General features: G+C 38.7%; 1 protein-coding gene across 2 annotated transcripts in view; it reads left to right on the top strand.

The window, feature by feature from the left end:
• The first annotated feature begins 2300 nt into the window (after positions 1-2300).
• LOC131044238 (mitotic checkpoint serine/threonine-protein kinase BUB1) overlaps positions 2301-23408 on the top strand; it is a 159078-nt gene continuing 137970 nt past the window's right edge. Inside the window, exons 1-4 of one of the 2 annotated variants that reach the window (XM_057977528.2) lie at positions 2301-2527; positions 2612-2729; positions 2818-2975; positions 3165-3252. In XM_057977528.2, the coding sequence (XP_057833511.1) occupies positions 2487-2527; positions 2612-2729; positions 2818-2975; positions 3165-3252 (405 nt within the window). In that variant the 5' untranslated portion in view covers positions 2301-2486. Of the gene's footprint in view, positions 2528-2611; positions 2730-2817; positions 2976-3164; positions 3253-23408 lie in introns of those variants that run through there. The other variant, XM_057977535.1, reaches the window with a different exon arrangement.

Below are 23408 nucleotides of genomic sequence, written 5' to 3'. Positions count from 1 at the left end.
GTCACAATTGATTCCAAAAGAGTGAACCTTACACACCTGCCATGAACAAGATCAAGAAATTTCTTTAACTTTGATGAGATTTGGATTCCAAATTATCCCCAAACCCCCTGAAGATCCCTCTGCACTTGAGAAAAATCCTTCCCAAAATCTCATAGCATTTAGCCAGGTCTCCACATCTTCCCTACTGAGCTTAGTTTCTTGTAAACAGACAATATCTGGTTTCACCTGATCAAGCCCTCGCTTGATCAGACGACATTTGTCAGGAGCATTGTAGTCCCTGCCATTCTAACTAAGGATCTTCACTGTCCTTTAGGAAGGGTAGCCCCCTTCCATACTAATAACTTTGATTGACCTTTTGCATTGCCTGCTATCACAATCCAGACTCTGTTTGGTTTACAACCCCTCGATTTCTTTTTACCAATGGCCGCCTTTTTAGTTTGAGAGGTCGACTGTTGAATAGTTCTACATTTTAGAATATCTTCTTCATTAAAAACCCCCCAAATCTTCTTCCTATTCCTCCACATCCCAAGAGCTGTCTGCATTTTCTTCTTCCAAATTATCCGCCCCAGTGTTCCCGATTTCACTATTCTCTTACAGATGTAGTTCCTTTCTCTCTAAAGGACTAGCCCCCTTGGAGCCCCCCATACTTGCATCTATTACATTCATAGCAGCCTCCATCTTGTTTAATGCTTCCTCCACTAACTGTGTAGCATCCAAATGGGTTGTTTGAAGTGCCCATCTCGAAATATCATCCATCTTTGGATTCTCAACTGGAGGTGCCAGATTCACCAGCTCTGTCAGTTGTTTATGGAGTTCCCTTGCCTTGGGACAGTTTGATTGTCCATCCTCTCGATTTATCTCAGCAAAGTGTTCAACTCTCACTTCCAAAGGGTCATTGATCTGTTTTCCTTTTGGGCCTATCAAACAAACCTCTTTCGAATGACCGTCTTTATTGCAGACTGAACATTTCTCCATAATTTCCTCAACCTCTATCTTCTGCATCTAGCTCACCGCGTTTGTGTTGATTTCTATCCATGTCGGGAGTTGAATATTTGGTTTCTAGCTAACACAAATCCTCACATAAGAGCTAAAATCCTCTTTAGAAATAGCTTCATCTGACTCAAGGTAAAACCCTATTTTGTTTCCAATCAACTAGAAAATATCCTCATTCTAGTACTCCCTGGGAAGATTATATAAATGTAACCAGACTGGGACCTCCTCCACTGAGGCTTTGATAGGGTTACAATTTGGTTCCCAATCCCTTATTGACACTCCTCGTCCTCCCAGGAAAAATGGGCCATTTTGAAAGACCCAATTATTGTCATTATTATTTTCCACTATGATAAGGAAATACCCATTTGGCATTGTCTTGATCTCCATCTTGAAGGGCCACGTTTCTTCACACCACTTCTTCACACAACTAAAGGCCGACCAATCTCTGAAATATTTCAGGAAAAAACCTCTGTCTTTGAAAAAAGCCACTAAATCACTCCAGCTTTTACAATCCAGAAAAAATGACACCTTGTGAGTGTCATCCGGTTTGGGTTTCAGTTTTACAATCGGTCCTGATCTTGAAATCTTCTTAGGTCATCATTCTTTCTCCCGCACTCTTTGCTAGTCTGTGTTTGCCCTAAAATTTGTAGTGTTGCGTTCTCCAGGGTTTAGTCGAAAGTCCCCTTTGGGTCTTGGGAAATCTCTCTGCCATTTTTCTTGGTTTCTGAAATCCAACCCAAAACCTACAGGTCTGTTCTGATCCTCCCATACCCATTTCGGTTTCGACCACGATTTGAAACCTGGGTTCATGAAGAATTTTGGTCTGTCATTTTGCCTAAAATCCCTAAACTCCCTTGGTTGCAAACCCAATCTCCTTTGCGATGCCATTTTTACTTCTTCTCATATCTCCATTTTTGATGATTTTTTGAACAATGGTAAGAAGTTTAAAATTTAAATATAAAAAACTAGATGAAATTAAAAAAAATGTATCAAGACAAAAATAAAAAATGTAGATACAATATAATTTAAATATTTTTGTATTTAGTAAATATAGTTTTAAGTGAAATAAAACAATTTCAAGGTAAATAAAATACTTCTAAAATAGTTCTAATTGATATCTCGACATTTGTTTAGATATATGTATTTAAGATATCTATACTAATTTTATATGCATTTCAAGAATGTCACATTGTAGAAATTAAATTGTAAATATTAAAATATAAAATTGATGTAAGTAGATGTGCATGAATGTATGATTTTTTTTAATTAATTGACCATCCACAACTTTTGCAGCACCCATTATACACCACACCGAGGTACAATTGCTAGTGACCCTAATAAACGCGGCAATCACCGAGAAAGCCAAGTTAAAAACCAAAATTCCAACAGGCGTCACGTCAGGGGTAGCGGCTTCGCGAGGCATTTCAAATTCAAAACTCAAGCCCGAGTTTCCCTCTGAACTAGAGGGAAAAAAGAATTCTTTTGTTGCGAAAATGCCATCAGAGGGAGAGGAGGCTCTGCTGGTATTGCTCAGGTATGATGCTCCATTTCATTCTTCAATCCTTGTGCGTATGCGTTTGCTTGCTGGATCTGCCCAGATAATTTTTTTTTGCTGCAGGTGTTTAAAAGACCCAGACGAAAATGCCAACAAGAATCGATTGGAAAGCTGCACGAAGCTTTTTCAGGATGATAAGTACAAGAGTGACATCGGCTTCTTAAAACTTTGGATCCTCTATGTAAGACTCACCAGACACATTGGTGCTCACCTCTGGGTTTATTGTTTCTTCATTTGTTTACGTTGCTTTGGATTGCAAATGATGTCAGGCAGATAGCTGTGAGGAACCCGAAGAAATATTTTCAAGGATGGAGGCAAAGGGCATTGGTATATATCACTCTTTGTTCTATGAAGCATACGCAACCTATCTAGAAATCCAAAGGAAATTATGTGAAGCAGATGCAATATACAAAGTGGGCCTCTCTAGGTAGGCATGCTGTTAATTAAGATGCTTGTTTTTATCACTTCATTCAAATAATAATAGATCATGAAATGCGATCAATAGTATTAAGAAAATAAAAAATTGCGCGCGCAACATTTTTTAATTTTTTTTTCACTCTAAGGTGAAATAATTAAAATTTTAATAGTTGTAAATACAATGGCATGCCCATTACAGGAAAGCACAACCTCTTGCAAAGTTGAAGTCTATGTATATCAATTTCCTCAATCGAATGGTTCAAATAGCACATCCCTCTTCTAAAAAGGTATGACTACACTTGTATATCTTGTCTGCATTTATGTAATGTTTTAACAATATATCAAATTATGTAATATCATATTATCATGTATATCAAACCTTATTTTTCTTTTTCAAGACAACTGAGTTCCTACTTCTTATGATGCTACCATCCTCTTCCAATGGCCATCAATGATTTGGTGGTAACTGAACTAAAAATTCCGGCGATGGGGTTCACAGTTTCGTTGAGAATAACTTTAAAACACATCCATAGATTAATAGCCAATATGACAACTGAAAATCAGGGATTACAATTTTACTATGACAGAGTGCCAATGACATATCATATTAGTCTACCACTCTCTTTCAAATTTGCACTCAGAATGTTTAAGGACACCAATGCGCTGGGTGACAGACTTAGTACTGACAGTATTGTTCTTTAGCATCCGTTACTTGAGAAGGGGAAGCAGTCCAAAGTCAGACTTCCAAAACAGTATAAAACTGGACAAGAATTGTTCAGCTCTATCGAAATGGGGGCTTCTGAACTTGAAGAAGAATTGACTATTGAATTTGAGTCTCGATGGACAGCATATGACAACACTATGGGCCAGCTAAAGCAAACTCTAGATAGTATTACAGAATGGTAGGTGACCGTGTTGTCACCATGATTGCACCTATGATGCTTAAGCTGAAAGCTCAGCAATCTAGTGAAGCATGAGATGATTTCCAGGCCTGTGGGTTGCCTATGGTGGAAATCAATCTCCAGAGTGAGTTGGTTCTTTGATGAAACCTCCTAGAAAAACTAACTTTTTGATTGAGAAAAGGGGGAGAAAGCTTGCTGAAAATGAAATTCTACTGCTAATAGGAGGTGATGCACCAATATGGATATGATATCATTCGCTGCCCTAAACCTTTTTAGCTTCAAAAGACTTGAAATTCTGATTCACAACTTAACAAAGATCATGAAATTCATAAATATTTCATGAGAAGGTTTGTAGTTTTCGAGGTTGTTTGAAGGAAAATTACTTTAACAGCCTACAACTTATTGAAAAATCTAATAAACAAAGCTCATAACCTGAATTTACTATGAAATCTTCTTGTTATACAAAGCATTAATGAGACAAAATCAATGGATTTAAAGTAAAATCACAATATTTTCATCAAATCACCCATATGACAATGAATAAACAAGAATATGTTGAGAAGGAATCATAATCTTTTTGATAACTGATAAAAATCTGCTGCTACAATGCTTGAATCTGAAAAATAACATGAGCTACAATAATCTTCTGCTGTGTATATGTAGAGAAGAAAAGAGAACTAACTTAGGATAGAAGAGAAGGAGAGACTTATAGGGGAAGTCTTGAGAAGAAAAAAAACAATGCCTCTGAAGAATTGAAGTGAGCTGTATTTCTTTATTCTTTATTTGGCTTCAATCTTTAAAATCTGCATGAAGTCCTTTGAGGTCGGATCTGCAAAAAAAGCATGCAAAATTGATGCAGACTAAGTGTGGGTGGCCTCAAACTGCTCCTTGATTGTTGATGTATGCATGTAGAGTCATAAGTTGATGTGGAACTGCTGCTTTTGACCTTGAAACCTCCTAGTTTTTAAGTCCCAACTGATTATTGCATGGATTTAATTCTCTTGGTTGGAATTGCTTTAAAATCATGCAAAAGGTTGTCAAATCTGCCTTTGACTGAGTGTTCGCTGCTTTAAATCTGTCTTCAACTGTTAAAGTATCCATGGAATGACTCAAACTGCTCATGAATTGCTCTATTTGTTCTCAAACTCTCTTTTAACTGATACCGAATTTAAGGATTCACCTTTTTATCTTCCTTGAAGAGTTCATAACTTTGGATGAGGCATGATAAAGGCATGCACATTTAATCATGATATTTAGAGAAAGCTTAAAATAGCTTTCTAGGCGTAGATTCTTGATAGCTCCCTTGTGCATGTTCATCATTCTTATATCTCTTATGACAGTGAGAACTATCATTGTTCCTTATGTTGCACCTGGTCTTTGCTTGGCTTTACACTGTCGGATATAATGCCTTTTATGGGTGTTCATTCTTTTGTTCATTCTTCTTCCATTATTGCATGATCTTCGTCATCTACATTCAAATATGCCTTTCATAAGAAATGTCATTGTCTTATCTTTCTGATATGTAGCTATGGACTACTATAGCAACTTTCATAACCCTCGATCCTATATGCCTTCATTGGTTACCATTGCTATTTTTGAGTTACTATGCATATCTTGCTCTTCACTTGTATCTATTCATTTGTGCTTGATCCTCTAATCTTTCATTCATTGTCATGAATCTTTGGCTGTAAATCTATCATGATCTTTGTCGGCAAGAGTTATGCCTTCGACTGGCTCCTTAATTTGTCTTGTCGAACCGTTATGTTATATCGAAATCCCTTGCTTTGTCGTTATTACCTCACTACCAGTCTTACCGAAATCCTCTTATCGACATAAAAGATGCCTTCGGCTGGCCCTTTAATTTGTCTTGTTGAACCCTTATGTCATATCGAAAAACCATTTTCGCCAAGACTTGCCCATTGCTTTATCGAAATTTGTGGGGTCCATCACTTTGGCAAGATTGCTGCTAGGTCTCACTGAAACCAAACTCATCGCCAAGACTCCACACTTCGGTTATCGGCCTGAAGGGTCTCAACAAAACCCGATGTCATATCAAAAAAACATTTTTGCCAAGACTCACCCAAAAGTCTCAGCGACATAAGACTTGTCGATGAAACAACATGACTTCGGCCATTTGCTCGGAGGGTCTTGCCGATCTTGGATGTCATATCGAAATCTTTGACTTCGGTGAGACTCAACAACTGTCTCACTGAAATCGGTAGGAAGTATATCTTTTGACAGTTGCTTTTGCATGATGATTTCTTTGAGCCTTAGATTTCCACGTGAAAACCTTGAGTTTGCTTCCATATACTTCTGGAAACCGCAGAGATAATGCATTGGACATGCTGAAGAAAGAAGACTCTTTCAGTTTAATAGAAGCAGACCATTAGTATAACCGCCATTTTGGAGCTGCATGGGAGAAACTCAGAGAAGAACAACTTTTCCTTTCACAATCACTCCATCTTCCATTATAGAACCCTAAATTTCTTTCAACTGTGTGGAGATATTTTAATCTCTTCTCACTAGTGCATCTCTTTCATGCAACGTGGGAGGGTTTACTTTTCACTTTAAATCATAATTTCCCTCCAATGCAACACACATTAAGCTAAAAGATTTAATCCCATGTCAACGTTGAAAGCTTTTTGAAGTCCCCTCTTGATAATACTAAGAAAAGTGTTAAAGGCTAACTTCTAGATTTTAAATACCACTAAGATATTTAAGACAATTTCTTACACCTTTAAACTTTAAACCTTCCAAGAATATGATGATAAAATATAGGACACATGAGGAGGCTATTTTTGGCTTGAGGCAAAAAATAGGCAACAAATCGTTTAGAAGGCAAAAGTCGAAATGAGGGAAATCATTGGCGTAATGCACGATTTGACAATTTTTAGCACACCTAAGTATTCAGGCCCTAAATTTTTTGAGCTTGGCTAGCAATCCCAAACAAACTATACAAGAACTTAACTTGTTTGGGGATAGGCAAGGAAACTACTTTCAAGGGATGTTGGATGGGGAAGAATAATTATTAGAGGTGATCTAAGCAGATGGGTGAGTTGACATTTTGCTTAGGGCTAGGGATGGGAGAAGGAATCGTGGCCAAATATTTTGAAGACAATCTGCAGTAGCTTGTTACTTGCAAAATCTCGACCACATATTCAGAAGGCGAGAATATTATATATTAGAGACCTTGGTAGTAAACAATTTTCTTGTGTATAATTGGCAAACAAAAAGATAACTAGTGTGAAGGGAAAAAAAATTGCCATAGAAATCAGAAAAAGACCAGAAATCCTAATTTTACTACTAAAAAATTATGATTTCACTGAAAAATTATGTGTTTTTCCTGATAAAATTTCCAAACAGCTGACCAAAAATTTGGTTGAAAAATCAGGTCAACTGATTAAAAAAATTGCTGTAAATAAAAGGGCAAGGGTGGCAATTTTTTAATAGGTAAATGAGGGACTCTATTAGGGTCCTCGCCCATGAGGAAAGAAAAGCAAAAAACACATTTGACAAAACTAAGGATATACAAAAAAATGTATTCAACTTCTAAAGAAACCTATCAAACTAAAAATTGGAGAAACACTTCAAAAATGAATCCAACAAACCAAAGGAACTAAAAAATCAGCCAACATCAAGGTGAAGACGAAAATCAAGTTCTTGTTGAAGTCAACGTCCTTACCCTCTATGGTCCATTGAGAGCCTTCTTCAATTGAATTTTGAGCTTCCAAATGGAGCCTTTTAGTGTTCGATTACCTCCCTTTTAGGTTTTATTCTTTTACTTTCTATTTGTGAGATAGTAAGAATATCTTTAAAGGCTAATTGATCTTTTGCTCATGCAGTCTTGTCAATTTTCTATTGACCAAAAACTCAATGCCATCGGTCTCCTCAAGCACCTCCCTTGCTAAATCCTTAATCAGTGAAATCAAATTCCCCAAAAGAGCCAAGCCCTCAAAAAGAGGTTGGAATTGTATGTTGTTGTCCTTCACCCTTGCCATTGATTTGGTAAGAGGAGCAATAGCCCTCAAAGAAGTGCCCATGGTTCCTTTACACAAAATCTTCATTCAGGTTGCAAACTTTTTGAGTCCATTTTTTGCAGTTGTAGAGTGCTATTTCTCATAGGAATCTTTGAAGAACACTCAGCCAATATGTGCCTAGTGTAGGAGCACCAGGACATGTGTCCACATCATTTTGATTCATGGTTGTATTGGGAATAGAATGTGTGTGTGTGTTTGAAGGCCTATTGATTAGGCCTAGGCAATGTAATAAGCCCTAAGGCTCCAAATTGTGTCAACTTGGTCAAAGGCCTTTTATGGGCATTCTATAGGTATTTTTGTTGTTTAGGGGTCTACAATGTGTAGTATGTTCATTCTTGACCTTTGGTGTGAAGGCAAGATCAATTTATAAAACGTTGTCAAAAGTTGCAAAAGTTGCAATTGTTGTCAAGCAACTCTTTTGCAACATTTTCAAATGTGGTTACTCCAACGGTTGGTTGGTTGCTTGTATGCGTTGAGGCAGTTGGAGGAGTTCCTTGGCGTGATATAAGCCTGGAGGAACGATGCCTTCTAGTTAGAGAGAAGTTGGAGAAGTAATTTTGAATGAAATCTTTGTCTTCAAACAAAACAGTTATTGAGTTTTTTCTGCATTTTCCTTGAATTCTAGTTCTTGCATGATTCCTAACGATTGGTGGGCATGAATTGGGCATTTGACAAGTTGTAGTAGAGGTTTACCAATCATTTGGAGTTGATTTGAGGCCTTGAAACATTCGGGCTTGAAAAAAAGAGAATTTTCAATCCCATTGGTCTGGTAAAACCCTCAAACCAAGGGTTTGAATGCTAATAGGGGCACAAATCAACATCTCTTCATGGGATCAATCTGAAACCTGGGAGTATGTTGATTTGGCTTGTATATTAACTGTTCCTGGTGGTTGTGAAGACAAGAGGTATCATTTGACTATCCTAAGATGAGGCTTTAGGTTTGACATCGGTCATGTGGCAAGCTTGAGCAGTAGCAAAAGGAGATAGAAAATCTGAACAGCAGATTGGTGGATAGTCAAACTAGGCATGTGACGGACTCTTGAGTAGGTGTAGACCTTTGGCAAGTGTCATTTTTGCATTCCTTACTGACTGGTGAAGTTTTTGTGAGCTTAAACCCCAATACTAGCTAGAAGAGGCAAAATAGGGTCAGTAGGGTTTGACCATCCGTACTCGATACCCGGATGCAGATGTTTGGAATCTTGTAGAAGGCCCAAAAGGGTATCCAAATATCTAATTTATTCAGGGGGTTGTTCAGGTAGATTGTGAGACAAATTAGGAAAAGTCCGATTGGAGGGCTAATTGCTTGTAGCCCTATTTCCTAGGTCTAATAGGGGAAACGACACAAGAGGATAATAAACACCTATCTGAGGGGTCTGAATCTATGCAAATGTCATATAACACATGTGTGAACATTCACATTGGCCAAATTCCACCTTGTGAGTAAAGATCCTATTGCTGGGGGTGTGCGGTTGTTAAGTGACTTTGGTTGAAGGGTTGGAACCTAAGGGGTAGGAGACTCCTTGTCAATTGTGAGTTGTCCTGAGTGGAGAGGTCCTTGGGAAGGATCTAGGGCAAGCTCTAATAACCTTGGGAAGGTTAAGGACATTGGTCCATTGGGTGACACCTAATGGAGACCCTTATTGAGAAAAAACCAAAGGAAGTGATTGAACATCCCATATCCCTCTGCATCAGTGCCCCATCCCCTTTTAACTTGTGCGACCATGGACGATAAGGCAATCCGATTTACATCCATTGAAAAAAATCTTTAAAAGCTGGTCTCTTCCTTGTTGCCAATATCCTCTTCAATAAAATTTAATCTCTCATCTTCAACAAACTTCTCTAACAGTTCTTCGGCCAAAAAAACCAACACATTCCCAAAAGAAGAGGAAATTGGAGCTTCTAGAGCTTGCTCTTCTTCATAAACAATATTTTCAAGGAAGGAGTTAGAGGGGATATGCTTTTGAATTTTCACCATCCAATTTTCCCAGCCTTGTCTACCTTGGATTAGAGGGTGAAATACCTTTGTTTATTTGCTGCCAATTGATTAAGGTAGGACACATATTGTTGTTGGATTAGATTATTTGCTTCCTACAAAATGCACTACAACACTATATTCTTTTAAATATTGTAATATTGATATAATGGTAATCTTAGTCATTTAGTTGGTATTTAGAAAGTTCCGTTTATGTCTTTTGTCTTTATGTAATGCCCCACCAGGAACCCTATAGGGAAACAACACATCTAGGCAACTAAAAGGTGAAATAATTTAAAAAAAAAAAAGATTAAGTGCATTAATTATAACATTGCACGTTTAATTACACAAGCGAAAGTCTAACAATGACATCCTAAAGGGTTACCAACGAAGATTACTTTGAAACTAAACAACTATAAAAGGTTAATCCAATTATCCATCTAATTAGGAAATTTAATTGCAATTAATAAAACCATTCTTATAAAATTGAATTCCATATTGAAAGATTTAAAGTGTTACAATATATTTATTTTCAATGATTCATTTACACATAAGAAGAAAGAATAACATACTTTCCATTGACTTAAGATTATAATATTCAATAATTACATGGCTTCCAATGATACAAATGAAATACATAGGTTACAATGCCAAGGTTACATAGTTTACTGTTACAATGACCACATGGTCTCAAATATACAATAATCTCGAACAAGAGCTGATACAAGAGTCACGAACCAAGAAACACCAGCGAAGTCGATCCTCGCATGAAGGTATGAACAAATATATCCGATGGCAGTGGCACTACCACCCGACCATGTGATCCCAAAGTGGAACCACCCCACTGTGTTGGGAGATAGTAGAAGACCCTCAAGCAAGCAAAACAACCAAGTACAACAGTACAACATGACTCCACAAACCCATGTGACTCAACTCACAACACAAGTGACCCTAAGGAGAGAGTGTCATCGCATGGCTTAAGGTGGTTACCCTAGGTAGGCCTCCATAGGTCCCGACCCCCATCTTGGGTTATCCTGGTAACCTCTTTTGAACCCCCGACTCCATCTAAGCATCATGCGGACCCTACCAATCCCTTCGTGAAGACAAGGTGGTAGGTTTGCCATTCCAAGCCTTCTCACCACATCCTGAGCCTATACAAGCACTGAACCATGTGCGAGGCACATTATCTTAATTTAATATTTTAGCTACCCACCTGTTGTGACGTTTTCACACATCGCCCCATTGCAAATGGGGACCCATGTTTTTTTTGCTTTTTAGGGTTTGTTTTTTTGTCTTTTAGGGTTTTGTTAGTTAGCCTTTGCATTTTGAGTGTCGCCCAGGTGATCAATAGGATAGCAAGTCCGGCTTGAGTGATGTCTTGGTCCTGAAATTTGGCTAAGTCTGAAAGTCCTGATCGTGAAATTTGGCTAAGTCTGGAATGTCCTGATCCTGAAATTTGGCTAAGTCTGGAAACTGAAAAAACCTCCAAAAACTAGATTTTGCAATATAACTCCTGAAGGTCTGAAACCACTCTCAAACATCCTGAATGTCACTTATACTTAAATGTTATATTCCATGAAAATTATCTTGATAGAGAGTTCGAAAAGTCAAATTTCGCTCCTGTCCTTCACTGAGGATCCAGAGCGAATTTCGCTCTTGTCCCTCTCAGGAGGACCAAGGCGAAGCGCTCCTGTCCCTCACCAAGGGTCCTGTTGTGACCATTTCACACATCGCCCCATTGCAAATGGGGACCCCCTCTTTTGCTCGTTTTTCGCTCGCTTTTCGCTTCGCTTTTAGGATTTTGTTAGTTAGTCAGTTGTCTGGATTTAGGGTCAACCCTTAGGGTTTTAATTAACGTCTTTTCAAGCCAGAATCCAGTCAGTTTTGAGAGCTTTTGAGCTTCCTTTCGTTGAATGCAAATTTTGAATGCAATGATTTCGCCAGAATGATCTATTTTCAATTGGAATGTTGAATGCAGAGCTTAAATTTGTCTAAGTGTTGAAGGTGAAATGTGAATTTTTGTCCAATTGACTAATTTTGACCAAATTTTGACTTTTTTGATTTTTGATCCCGGGCATTGGGAATGGTTTGTTTTTGCCTCGGGAATTGATTAAACTTGTAAAATCATGATATCTGGGCCTATAGGAGCAAAATCGCTCCTGTCCCTCAGTGAAGGACCGGAGCTCGTTTTCGAATATCTTACTATCCTTGCAGGGTCAAGGTGAATTTCGAGTTGGAAATGATAGAGAAAGGCGTGATCTTTCCATTGAATATAAATTGAATATCTTCACAAACACAGAGGTGCCTCCAGGAATCAAAATCGCTCCTGTCCCTCAGTGAAGGACCGGAGCTACAAATCAAATATTGCTTTGTCCTTGCAAGATTTCAACGACTTGACGATTTGAAGATGTCCAAGGGAAGATGTTTTATCAGATGAATATAACTTGAAGAGCAAACATGAAGAAAAATGGTCCAAAATGCCAAAATCGCTCCTGTCCCTCAGTCAGGGACCAGGGTGAAGTACATTGTAGCTCCCGTCCCTCTCCAAGGGACCAGAGCGATATTCTTCATAAGGCAAGATTCAGGCAAAGATCAAGTCAAGTTTATGTTTGAAGGCAAGGAAGGATGTGAAATGAACTCATTGAAGATAAATTGAAGATTTTGAAACGTCAGCAAGGACCCTAAATGCTTAAGTTCGCTCCTGTCCCTCAGGAAGGGACCAGAGCGATTTTTGTTGTAGATGATTTTCTTGCCCATTTTGAGTGGATCCCAAGGCATGGATGAATGGAATGGAACATTGCGAATCCGTTGAATATAAACTTTGAAGGTGATAAAGTGAAGTGAAGCCCACAAGAGCAAGATCGCTCCTGTCCCTCTCCAAGGGACCAGGGCGATATAATGGTTATATTGTCGTCCCTTCAAAATTCAAGACACTCCAAGACAAGGAACGAGGTGGCAAGGACGTCTTAAGGCATCTTCGTCAAGAGCAAAGCATCAAAGGTCATCGACATTGAAAGATTTACACTAAAAACTCCTAGTTCGCTCCTGTCCCTCTCCAAGGGACCAGAGCGATATTTCCATAAAGGCATAGATTTCAAAAGTTCAGCAAGTTTCAAGCGACCAAGGGGAATCACGGGATGTCATTTCACGCATTGAAGGTAATGGCAAGTTGAAGAACATGAAGACGAGCTCAAAATGTTGAACTTCGCTCCTGTCCCTCAGGAAGGGACCAGAGCGATATTGAATGCATTGGCTAATTCATGCAAAAATCACGTAAGGCCAAGACTTCACAAGGTTGTAAAAGGTTTAAGGCGTCTTTTGAAGGAGATATACAAAAACTTCAAACGTAAAATGATCGTCAAATTGAATACAGAAGCTATATCGCTCCTGTCCCTCTCCAAGGGACCAGGGCGATTTATATGGAATCATTCATTTTCCTTCAAGTTCATGCCAAGTCAAGGTCTTTCGGGATCACACAATGTATAAGGTGTCATTTGAAGATGATTTACAAAGGTTTCGAGCGTCAAAATGTTGTCAAATGAGCTATAGAGCCTATATCGCTCCTGTCCTTTGGACAAGGACCAAAGCGATTTTTACAAAAACACTTATGTTCCGTCAAAACCAAAACAAGGCAAAGATAGGCATGGTCAAGGACGTCCTTTGGAAGGCAATGAACGAAGAACGAAGATCAAAAATTTGCAAATTTGAGCCAGGACACTAGGATCGCTCCTGTCCCTCAGGAAGGGACCAGGGCGATATTTGCCAAAACACATGATATCCTTTGAAGATCACGTTAAGATAAAGTCGCACATGGTTTTAAACATCATTTGGAAGGCAATGCAAAGGGAAATGGACGTTAAATATTACCAATTTGAGCTTAAAATGGAGAAAAGACAAGGATCGCTCCTGTCCCTCTCCAAGGGACAAGGGCGATGATCCTTTAAATATCAAAACGTCTTGTGAAAAGAAAGTGGGACGAGCATGGAATGAACAAGCGGTGTTATTATTTGCCTTATGATGAAAAATGGAGTTCGAAGATGCAAGATCAACGTGAAAACATGAAGATCGCTCCCGTCCCTCTCCAAGGGACCAGGGCGATAATGGTTATAAAGGCATTTGTTCACACAAGCAAGACAATCAAACTCGAAGGACCCGACAAAGTGGTTGATTTGAACGCGGAGATGAAGACTTTGGACGACAAAAACGCAAGAATCATGACCAAAATAGTGGATTGCTCCTGTCCCTTTCCAAGGGACCAGGGCGATGAGGTACGTATCTACCATTTTCAAAATTTTGGCGCTAAATAAACATTTTTGAATTTATTTAAATGCTAGCAAAATCGATATTTAATTAAAAATGGCATTTAAATATTGCGTTTGGCATTTATTAATTATTTTGCCTTGTTAAAAAATCGAAATTTATTAATTGAAGATAAAAGGCATTTAATAATTAATTAATTAATAAAAAAAAAAATCGATTGGAGCGCTTGGTATTTTAAAGGTCGGCCTTGTTATTTTATTAAAAATCGTTTTTAATTGCTATATTTTTTGTAAAAGTCGGCCTTGGGGGTGAATGGAGAGGTGAGCGCTATAAAGGGAGAGTGAAATCTTCATTTTCACATCATCATTTTACCTATCTTACATGCGATCTTGAGGAAGAAGGTGCGAAATTGTGTTTGAAAGTGCGATTTGGAGTTTATTAATCCAAGGTGACGCTAACATCATCCAAAGGTGGTGCGAGACTTGGAGATTTATTTGTGCAAACTTGAAGATCCATTTGAACGAATTTTGAAGATCACGTCAAAGGCAACTCAAAAGGTGGCGAATTGCTATTTTGCTAAGGCGATTACATTGAAGGCTATTTTTCGATCTTTTTGCCTAGGCGATTTTGTCCTTTTTGCATTCTAGAGTTAGCTCTCTATTGAGGTATGGCGATTTGATTTTATTGTTTTATTTATTCATCGTCATATTTTAAATTTTGAATTTTTTTTGAAATTTTGAATTCTTAGCTCAATCGTTTTATTTTAGGAAATGATAACTCTAAAGACTTATCATGAGGTTTCCTAAAAAATTCATCTCTCTAATCTATGTTATTCATTGCAAAATCTAGTTCTCATTATGAAATGTTGTGTAGGTATGGCGACCCCGAAGGCGGGAGCATCCACCAGTCGCTCAGCTCTCATGAAAGAAGATCAGAAGACCGAAGAAGTGGGGACCAAGATCGTGTCGAAGTGGAGCAACATTGGAGATACAAACTTGGGTAACTTCAGCACGAAGAAGTTTCGAGAGGTCCCTTACATTGGCAAGCCATCACCTGTCGCCCGGAGAATAATAGAGAGTGGCATCATTAAGGCAGTCGGCTTTCCTCCAGCTGTTCAGTACCATGAGTTGATGATCGAGTGTGCTCGTCATTATGATCCACAGTCCAGAACGATCGTGTCCAAAGAGGGAAACACTTTGGCGTACCTTTCAGAGGAAGCTATAAGTGAAGCTTTCCATCTTCCAGAGCACAGGGACATGATATACAAGAGCATAGAAGGAGCTAGATCAGTGTACGAAGATGATCCAGATGCTTGTCTAAGCATTATCAATAAGAACTGGCTACTTAAGAGCCGTCCCCGTCTGAGCAAGGTCCCGAACACACCGCACAGGATTGATTTCCAGGAGGAGTACAGAGATTTGATTACCATGCTCAACCGAGTTACAGGAGCCCCTCATGCCTTCTATTTTGAGAAGTGGATGTTTTAATTCATCCAGGTGATCGTTCAGGGAAAAGGTATGATACATTGGGCTAGGATGATTAGCCATTGCTTAGACGTACAGTTGAGGAGACTCAAGGCTACTAAGTCCTTCCACATGAGTTCGTACGTCATCTATGCCTTGATCAGGAGTGTTGAATACGCAGGACTACCTCACAGAGGAGTGATTGGAAGAGGACCCGGCGAGGTCAGAGCTTGTGATTCCTATGCCTACTTGCATCACCCACCAGGGAGCAACTATAAGTTGGTTAATGATACTTTCACGATGAACATCACAAGGACGTTGCAAGGTGGAATTCACAACAGGTTATCTCAGGATGCCCAGGAATTCATAAAGAGGTACGGTGCTTGGTTCATTCAGTTTCCGAAGTTCACTTATATTAGAGTGCATGGATGTCCTTTACCTCCATACATGTTGCCGAGATATCCGACAGATAGAATTGTGTTACTTGAAGTAACAAGACAGTTGGCAGCATATGTGAAGGCATTCAGACACAGACATCAGAATGGAGTTCCAGTACCTATCATTTTGGGTAATTCAGTTGAGGTATGTCCTAATGCTTTAGCTATGGATGACGCAGAGAAGGAGTTAGCCTTGTATTCTTTCTCATCTTTTGCTTTGAGAGAAAGCTTTGATCCACATGGACATTTAGAGGAGACAGTTGGCAGGAAGTTTAGACATGAGTATCAGATTGAAGATTTTATGATGAATCTCTTAGATGATCTTGAAGTGAAACGAAAAATGCATTCTAGATTGCCTTTGGATTTCATCAGGAAATGCAGGATATACAGAGTGGCCGACCAAGCTCAGGACAGTGGCAGACATATCCAGTCTTCCTATGATCGAGAAAGCAAAACAATAAGGTTAGATTGGAATGAGCCCGAGGTCGTGGATTTAGATACTTTGATGGCACCAGTCTTGTCTTGTACTCGCAGATGGGTTGACATACAACATCAGAAGTTGAGAGAACAAGGCATAGCCATGACTTTCACTTTGGAAGAGAAACCTGCCGAAGGTGGAGCTAGTGTGAGTGAAGGCAATCCTAATCCTAGAAATTCAGGTGAAGGAAACCTTCGATGTGCCAGTGAGGGCAATCTCCATTCAAGAGGTTCGAAGAGGAAAGAGAGACCTGGAAAGAGAGAATCTTCCAAGAAGAAACAAGAGGCTAACAAAGATTGATCATCCGGTACTTCTTCTAGACTTGAGAAAAGAACAATTCAAGTGGAAGAATCCATGGAGTCGATGGTACAGAACGATAGGCAGGAGGAAGGACAGGCACAGCATGGGTCACCAGATGGATCTCTCCAAGACTATGAGTTAGATGAAGACAAAGAGGACAATGAAATGACATCTCCTCCTAGACAAGAGGAAATAGTGCATAAAGAGATTCAAGTTCAAGAAACAAGATCGATTATCCCAGATTGGTTGAAGGAAAGATTAACCAAGGTGATCGTACAGAACGATTCAAGTGGAAGAATCCATGGAGTCGATGGTACAGAACGATAGGCAGGAGGAAGGACAGGCACAGCATGGGTCACCAGATGGATCTCTCCAAGACTATGAGTTAGATGAAGACAAAGAGGACAATGAAATGACATCTCCTCCTAGACAAGAAGAAATAGTGCATAAAGAGATTCAAGTTCAAGAAACAAGATCGATTATCCCAGATTGGTTGAAGGAAAGATTAACCAAGGTGATCGTAGTAGAGGACGAGGACAATGCGATTGATTTAGAGAGCCTTGTTGGACGCTCACATGAAGTAACAAAAAAGAAGAAGGCTACCAAGATGTCCAAGATGATTCGAGATGAGACTGGATCCAGGAAATTGCAGATAGCTACACCGGCAGCAGAGAAATATGAAGGTGAGATCCTAGCAGAAGAATATGATATACAGACTTTTGAGTTAGGACCATCCACAGCAGAGCAGACTTTATATGATGCTACCGATTCATTTGAAGCATTGAAAGACAAGCTTAGAGAAGAAATGGAGAAGAATAGAAAGCTTGAGAGAGAGGTCGGTGCATGGAGGACATATTTTAGTCACATCAATGAACCTTTGGGACGTCAGGATCCAGCTAGATCACCAGTGCAAGCACTTCCACTTCAGTCAATCAATGAGGCAGAGAGATTTAGGAACATGGTCCAACGTACAAGTAATTGGATGGATAGATCTCATACAATGGCTATAGAATTTGCAACAAGGATGATGAAGATTATTCATCAAGCTATCCAGGTTCTTGAGATGATCCATAATTTGATGATAACAGTAGCTGCATTCGCCCATACCAAGGATGTTATCATTCCTGTCTTGAAAGTTATTAGACACACATCAAGGAAGGTCTTAGCACAAGAGAAGATCTTGGATGGAGAATCTCACAGTTTGTTTCATTGGTCAACCTTACTCCATATGAAGAGTGTTTTCTTTGAAGACATCAGTACTAGATGTGGCCAAGTTGAGGAGGTGATCAATCCGATCCAGGACAGAGTATTTGAGGTACTTCGTACCATTCTTGGCAGAAGGATCGAGGTCGAGACAGATGTGGATATGCAGGAACTAGAGGATAGAATCAAGATCATCTTTTGCAAGGACGCAAATGTTACAAATGAGCAGTATGATCAGATGTTTGCCACCATGCTCTTGATTGAAAGAACAAAGGAACTTGAATCTACTTGGGACGCAGCTCTTCTAGATGCATTCGATCAGGTCATCCACTTAGAAGAGAGTATGAAGAATCTTCCCGAGATTCCAATTGCAGAAATCGAAGGAATCGTGACAAGATTCATTGCATATGCCAAAAAAGAACATTGGAAAGGGAATAAGGTTCTAGATGAAAGGTTGTTATAGATGACATGGCATCTTATTTGTCATTGGTTTATGTCTCCTAGGTTTTTGTGCCAAATTTAATATTTGGCTATGTATTTAATATTGTTCAGTAAAAAGGAGGCCATTTGTAACAAACCCTAATTAGGGTTTAGGTGTCATGATCTTGTCCGTTGATCTACTTTCAATCTGGACCTTTCATTGTAATTGAGGATGCTATTTATACCCTCATTTTTCATTTCATTTAGTAATAGTGTAATAGTCAATAGTTGATGTAATAGAGAAAAGAGATTAGAGCTAGAAGCAATTTTATTTTGTAGCAAGATTGAGTTTTGAAGAGAGAAATTCAAGCAATTGTTGTACATGATGATTTGGAAATCAATGAAATATTGAAGTTATGGTGTTTCGTTGCAACTTTCTTAAGTTATCTTCATGGTTGTTTAACTTACTTGAATCATGCTCAATCAAAGTAGCTTGTTAATTTGAAGGACATTGTGTGAGACTTGATCTTTGGTAGGATTCGTAATCCAAACCACTAGCTTCTTGCTGATTGTAGGAACGCCTTGCGTGGTCGACTGGAAAATATTTTGAATCCCCTAATCTTCAATCATTATTGTGTCTTGGATATGTACCTTCGTGGTAGTGCCCATGACCTTTGATGCATTGAATATCATTTTATTACCTTAGAAGATCGCACTAATTTCAATTGAGTTGTTATCTTATGGCAAAATTGAAGTTGGTTGAATCTTGCCAAGTCTTGTCCATACGAAGTCATTCTTAGGGTTAGATTAGATTAGACCTCTTTCAAACCCTACTCTTTTGTTATTTTTGAAAAGCTTCTTAGTTTAGTAAAATCTTGAGCTTTCGGAATACGTAAGGCCCCTTGGAGGAAACAGCAAATCACATCATACCGCTGGAAGCTTGTCCACACGTAGAGACCCTACTAAAAGAACCTTGGAGTCTACCTAACTGATCCTTTACGCGAATCTTCAGCAGTTAGAGACTATTTTCTCAAGAGAGGATAAGATGCCTATTGGTATTTTATTCTGTGTATGATGGTGTACAAAATACACGTCAACAGGTCCAGAGCGAAAAAGCTTAGTGGAGTCATTCCTGACCTCGTTTGGACAAATTGAGACATCAAAGGCATGATGGAGGACAAAATGAACGTGATGGAGCATCCAGACTTGATCAAAAACAATGAAATGATGAAGTTTTTGCCTAGAAGGTCAAATTCGCTCCTGTCCCTCACTGAGGGACCAGAGCGATTTTATTCATATGCACATTTTTAGACTTTGTTTGGGCATTAACTTTTATTCATAGCATGAAGTTGGATGATATCTTCCCGAGCAAAGACATTTCATGGTGAAAAATGAAGCATTTGGGCCTGGAGGGCAAAAATCGCTCCTGTCCCTCACTGAAGGACCGGAGCTTGAAATCCAAAATTTCCTTGTCCTTGAAAGATTTGAACGATTTGACGACTTGAGGAGAACCAAGGAAGTGCTTTTTACCAGTTGAATATAATTTGAAGGCACAAACATGAGGAGAAATAGACCAAAATGCAAAATCGCTCCTGTCCCTTAGTCAGGGACCAGGGCGAAATCCAATGTAGCTCCCGTCCCTCTCCCAGGGACCAGAGCGAAATTTCTTATAAGGCATGTTTTACGCAAAGATCAAGCAAGTTTTAGGTTTGAGGCAAACAAAGATGGTGTAACGGATTCGTTGAAGACAAAATTGAAGATTGCAAGACACCAAATGAGACCTATATTGGCCTGGGCGCTCCTGTCCCTCAGTCAGGGACCAGAGCGATTTTTGTCTTAGATAAATTTCTTGCCAAGTTTGAATGATTTCCAAGCCAAAGATGAATAAGATGGGGCACAACAAAGCCGTTGAAGATAATTTTTGAAGGTGGCAAAGTGTAGTTGAGCTTGAAAGTACAAATTTGCTCCTGTCCCTTAGTCAGGGACCAGAGCGAAATTTTCATAAGGGCCTAGATTTTGAAGGTTTAACAAGTATCAAGTGTCCAAGGGGATCAAAGGGACCTCATTCTACATTATGAAAGTAATTACAAGTTGATGGAAGCAAGCATGAGCCCAGGACATTAAAGTTCGCTCCTGTCCCTCAGGCAGGGACCAGGGCGATTTTCATTAAATCATTCGTTTTCCTTCAAGATCACGTCAAAGTCAAGGTTCGCAAGATCAAGGATATCATTTGCAAGGTGATGAACAAGGAGTAAAGCTTGAGAGATAGCAAAAGTTGGCCAGAGCATGAAGTTCGCTCCTGTCCCTCACCAAGGGACCAGGGCGATATCCACCTTAGAGGGCATTCATCCACCAAATCAAGCCGGATCAAGGACGGTCTTCGCCGGGATGATCAAGCCAGGACAAGGGCGACCTTCTCCAATCCAGTATTACAAGGCGAGGTACATCATCATCTTGCAAATCAAGGACACATGGAGTTAGGACAAGGGCTCGTTGAAGAAGCAAATAATTTTAGAAGAGTTAATCAAAGATAACTTCTCAACGCTACCAAATTGAGTATCAACCAAGTGTCAGATGAGGTGGCATCCCAGTCATCACTCCTCCAGTCAGTGTGGTCCACCTCAGCATGTCCAGATTCAATGTACTTAACTCATGGAAGGTGGCACAAACTCCGATGTACCTACCCCGGCTATCCATTGGTCGATTTTTCTAGAGAGGACATGTGTCCAAGCAATACAATTTTATCATCGGTCAAGCATTAAATGTTATGTAATGGTTGTAACAAACCCTAATTAGGGTTTTCATTGTTGAATCTTGGCCATTGATCTCGAATTGATCTAAGCCATCGAATTGTATTGTGGGCACTATATAAGCCCTGGCATTTCATTTGTAAAGGCTAATTAGCAACAGTTAGATAATAAGGAGAGAGAGTTGTAAATAATAGAAAGCAGTTAGTAGATAGAGAGTAGTTAGAAATTGATAGAATAGTAATTAGAGTAGAATAGGAGGACAAGGCAAGAAATTATTGCCATTGATTGTAAACAAACTCCATTTTCATTGAAGTAATGGTGAAGTGTGTTGTTTCTTGCAATTTGCATGGTTTCTTGTTGAGTCTTCAATCCTAGATGGTAGATGATTAGATGAATGGAGGAAATGCGATTGATTAATGGTGGAATTCGTATATCCATACTACTAGTAGTTTGTTGATTGCAGACTTGCCTTGTGTAGTCAATTGGAATCATTTAGCTTAAGCTCAATTTCAATTTGTCGCTTCTTCATTGATATGCATCAACTTGATGGTGTCTATGCCTGCGGAGATGATTTGAACATCATAAAGCTTCCCTTAGAAGATCGCACTAGCCTTGTGGAGATGGTCCATTGATGTCAAAACAAGACCTAGTTAGAGTTTCATCAAAAATGAAATCATTGCTCCTACATTCTTAGTATTAGGATTAGATCTTCTCTTCGCCCTCGTCCTTTTTCCATTTTTTCAAATCTAAGCCAGTAAGAGCCTGTGTTCCAGCAAAGCAGATCGGAAGTAGATGTAAGTCCCCTTGTGATTCCAGCAAATCACATCATACCACTGGAGTTTATCCACACGTAGAGACCCTACTAACCAGAACATTGGAGTCATCCTAACTGATCCTTCATGCGAATCTTCAGCAGTTAGAGACTTTATTCAAGAGAGGATAAGATGCCTTTAGGTATTTTATTCTGTGTATGATGGTGTACAAAATACACGTCAACACCACCCCCTAATCAATTATTAAGTTTTCACTTCTTAATTGACTTTCGAGGGGTTATCCTGCCATCCACTTTGGGTGCAGCCCCCGCTCGAAAGCCACTCTCTCTCATAGGACACTAACAGGAATGGTCTCTCTACGAGAACTCTATGGCGAAACTGACAACCATATCTAATCTTGACAAACTATAGGTGAAGAATACACATTCAATAACCCAGGGTTGACCATTTGAAACAAAACACTTAATGGTTCACAACAGTAGGGTTACACAACAACCCCTGACCAAGGGTATAACAACCTTTACGACATGACAACCACTCAAAATCAGATTTACAACGAAATATGCTTTTACCAGAAAATACCATTTATACTAAAGATCCTCTAATAGACAATCTTTTTAAAACAGTAAAAAGCATTAATTACTTGCAAATACGGATATTTCAGAAAAATAGAAAATACATCTTTATTGATATAAGAATAGCAGAGTCGTCTTTTGTTCAATGAGACTAAATTTAAACACATAAAAATTAACCCCCTAACATATTACCATGATTAAATAAAGAATCTAAATATAAGCTTTTCTGAAAATAACTAAATTCTGAATTAATTATATATATAGAATAATATAATATATGTATATGAATATATATATTTACCGAATATATATCATATACATGTATTCATGTTAAAACACACACACACACACACACACACACACACACACAGATATATATATTGAAACATAAATTTATTTGCACAATATTAATAATACTCAATTAATAAAATGCCCAAAGTTTAAAAACATATATATATTTTAAACATAAAATAATAAAAATCCGAATTCTACATTAATACTGGAGGCACGTGAACCAGGGAGGCGAAATTATTATTTGCCTTGGTAGCCTTTTTGCTACCCTACGGTAGCATGCTACTCGTAAGCAGAGAATAAAATTTCAATACTCTTTTTTTTTTAAAAAGGAAAATTTCAACAGAGATTTTAAAATCTCAACATCTCCACTCTGAGACAACAGAGTCTAATAAAACACAGCATAAAAATAATTTTTAAAAGAGTAAAACTAAAATTACACAAATTAATTACTGGAAAACAAACTCATAAAAACACCCAAACTCTGTGAGAAAATAGAGAGGGCAAAACCCCATTTCTTTTACAAAAATTTCCTCCATAAGCCCAATTTTTCTTTTAACCCAAAATTCTAATGATTTTCCT

The sequence above is a fragment of the Cryptomeria japonica genome, chromosome 6 (assembly GCF_030272615.1).
Source record: "Cryptomeria japonica chromosome 6, Sugi_1.0, whole genome shotgun sequence".
In the NCBI taxonomy this organism is placed as follows: Eukaryota; Viridiplantae; Streptophyta; class Pinopsida; order Cupressales; family Cupressaceae; genus Cryptomeria; species Cryptomeria japonica.
Note: the sequence above shows the minus strand (reverse complement) of the source record. Positions and strands in the feature narration are given on the sequence as shown.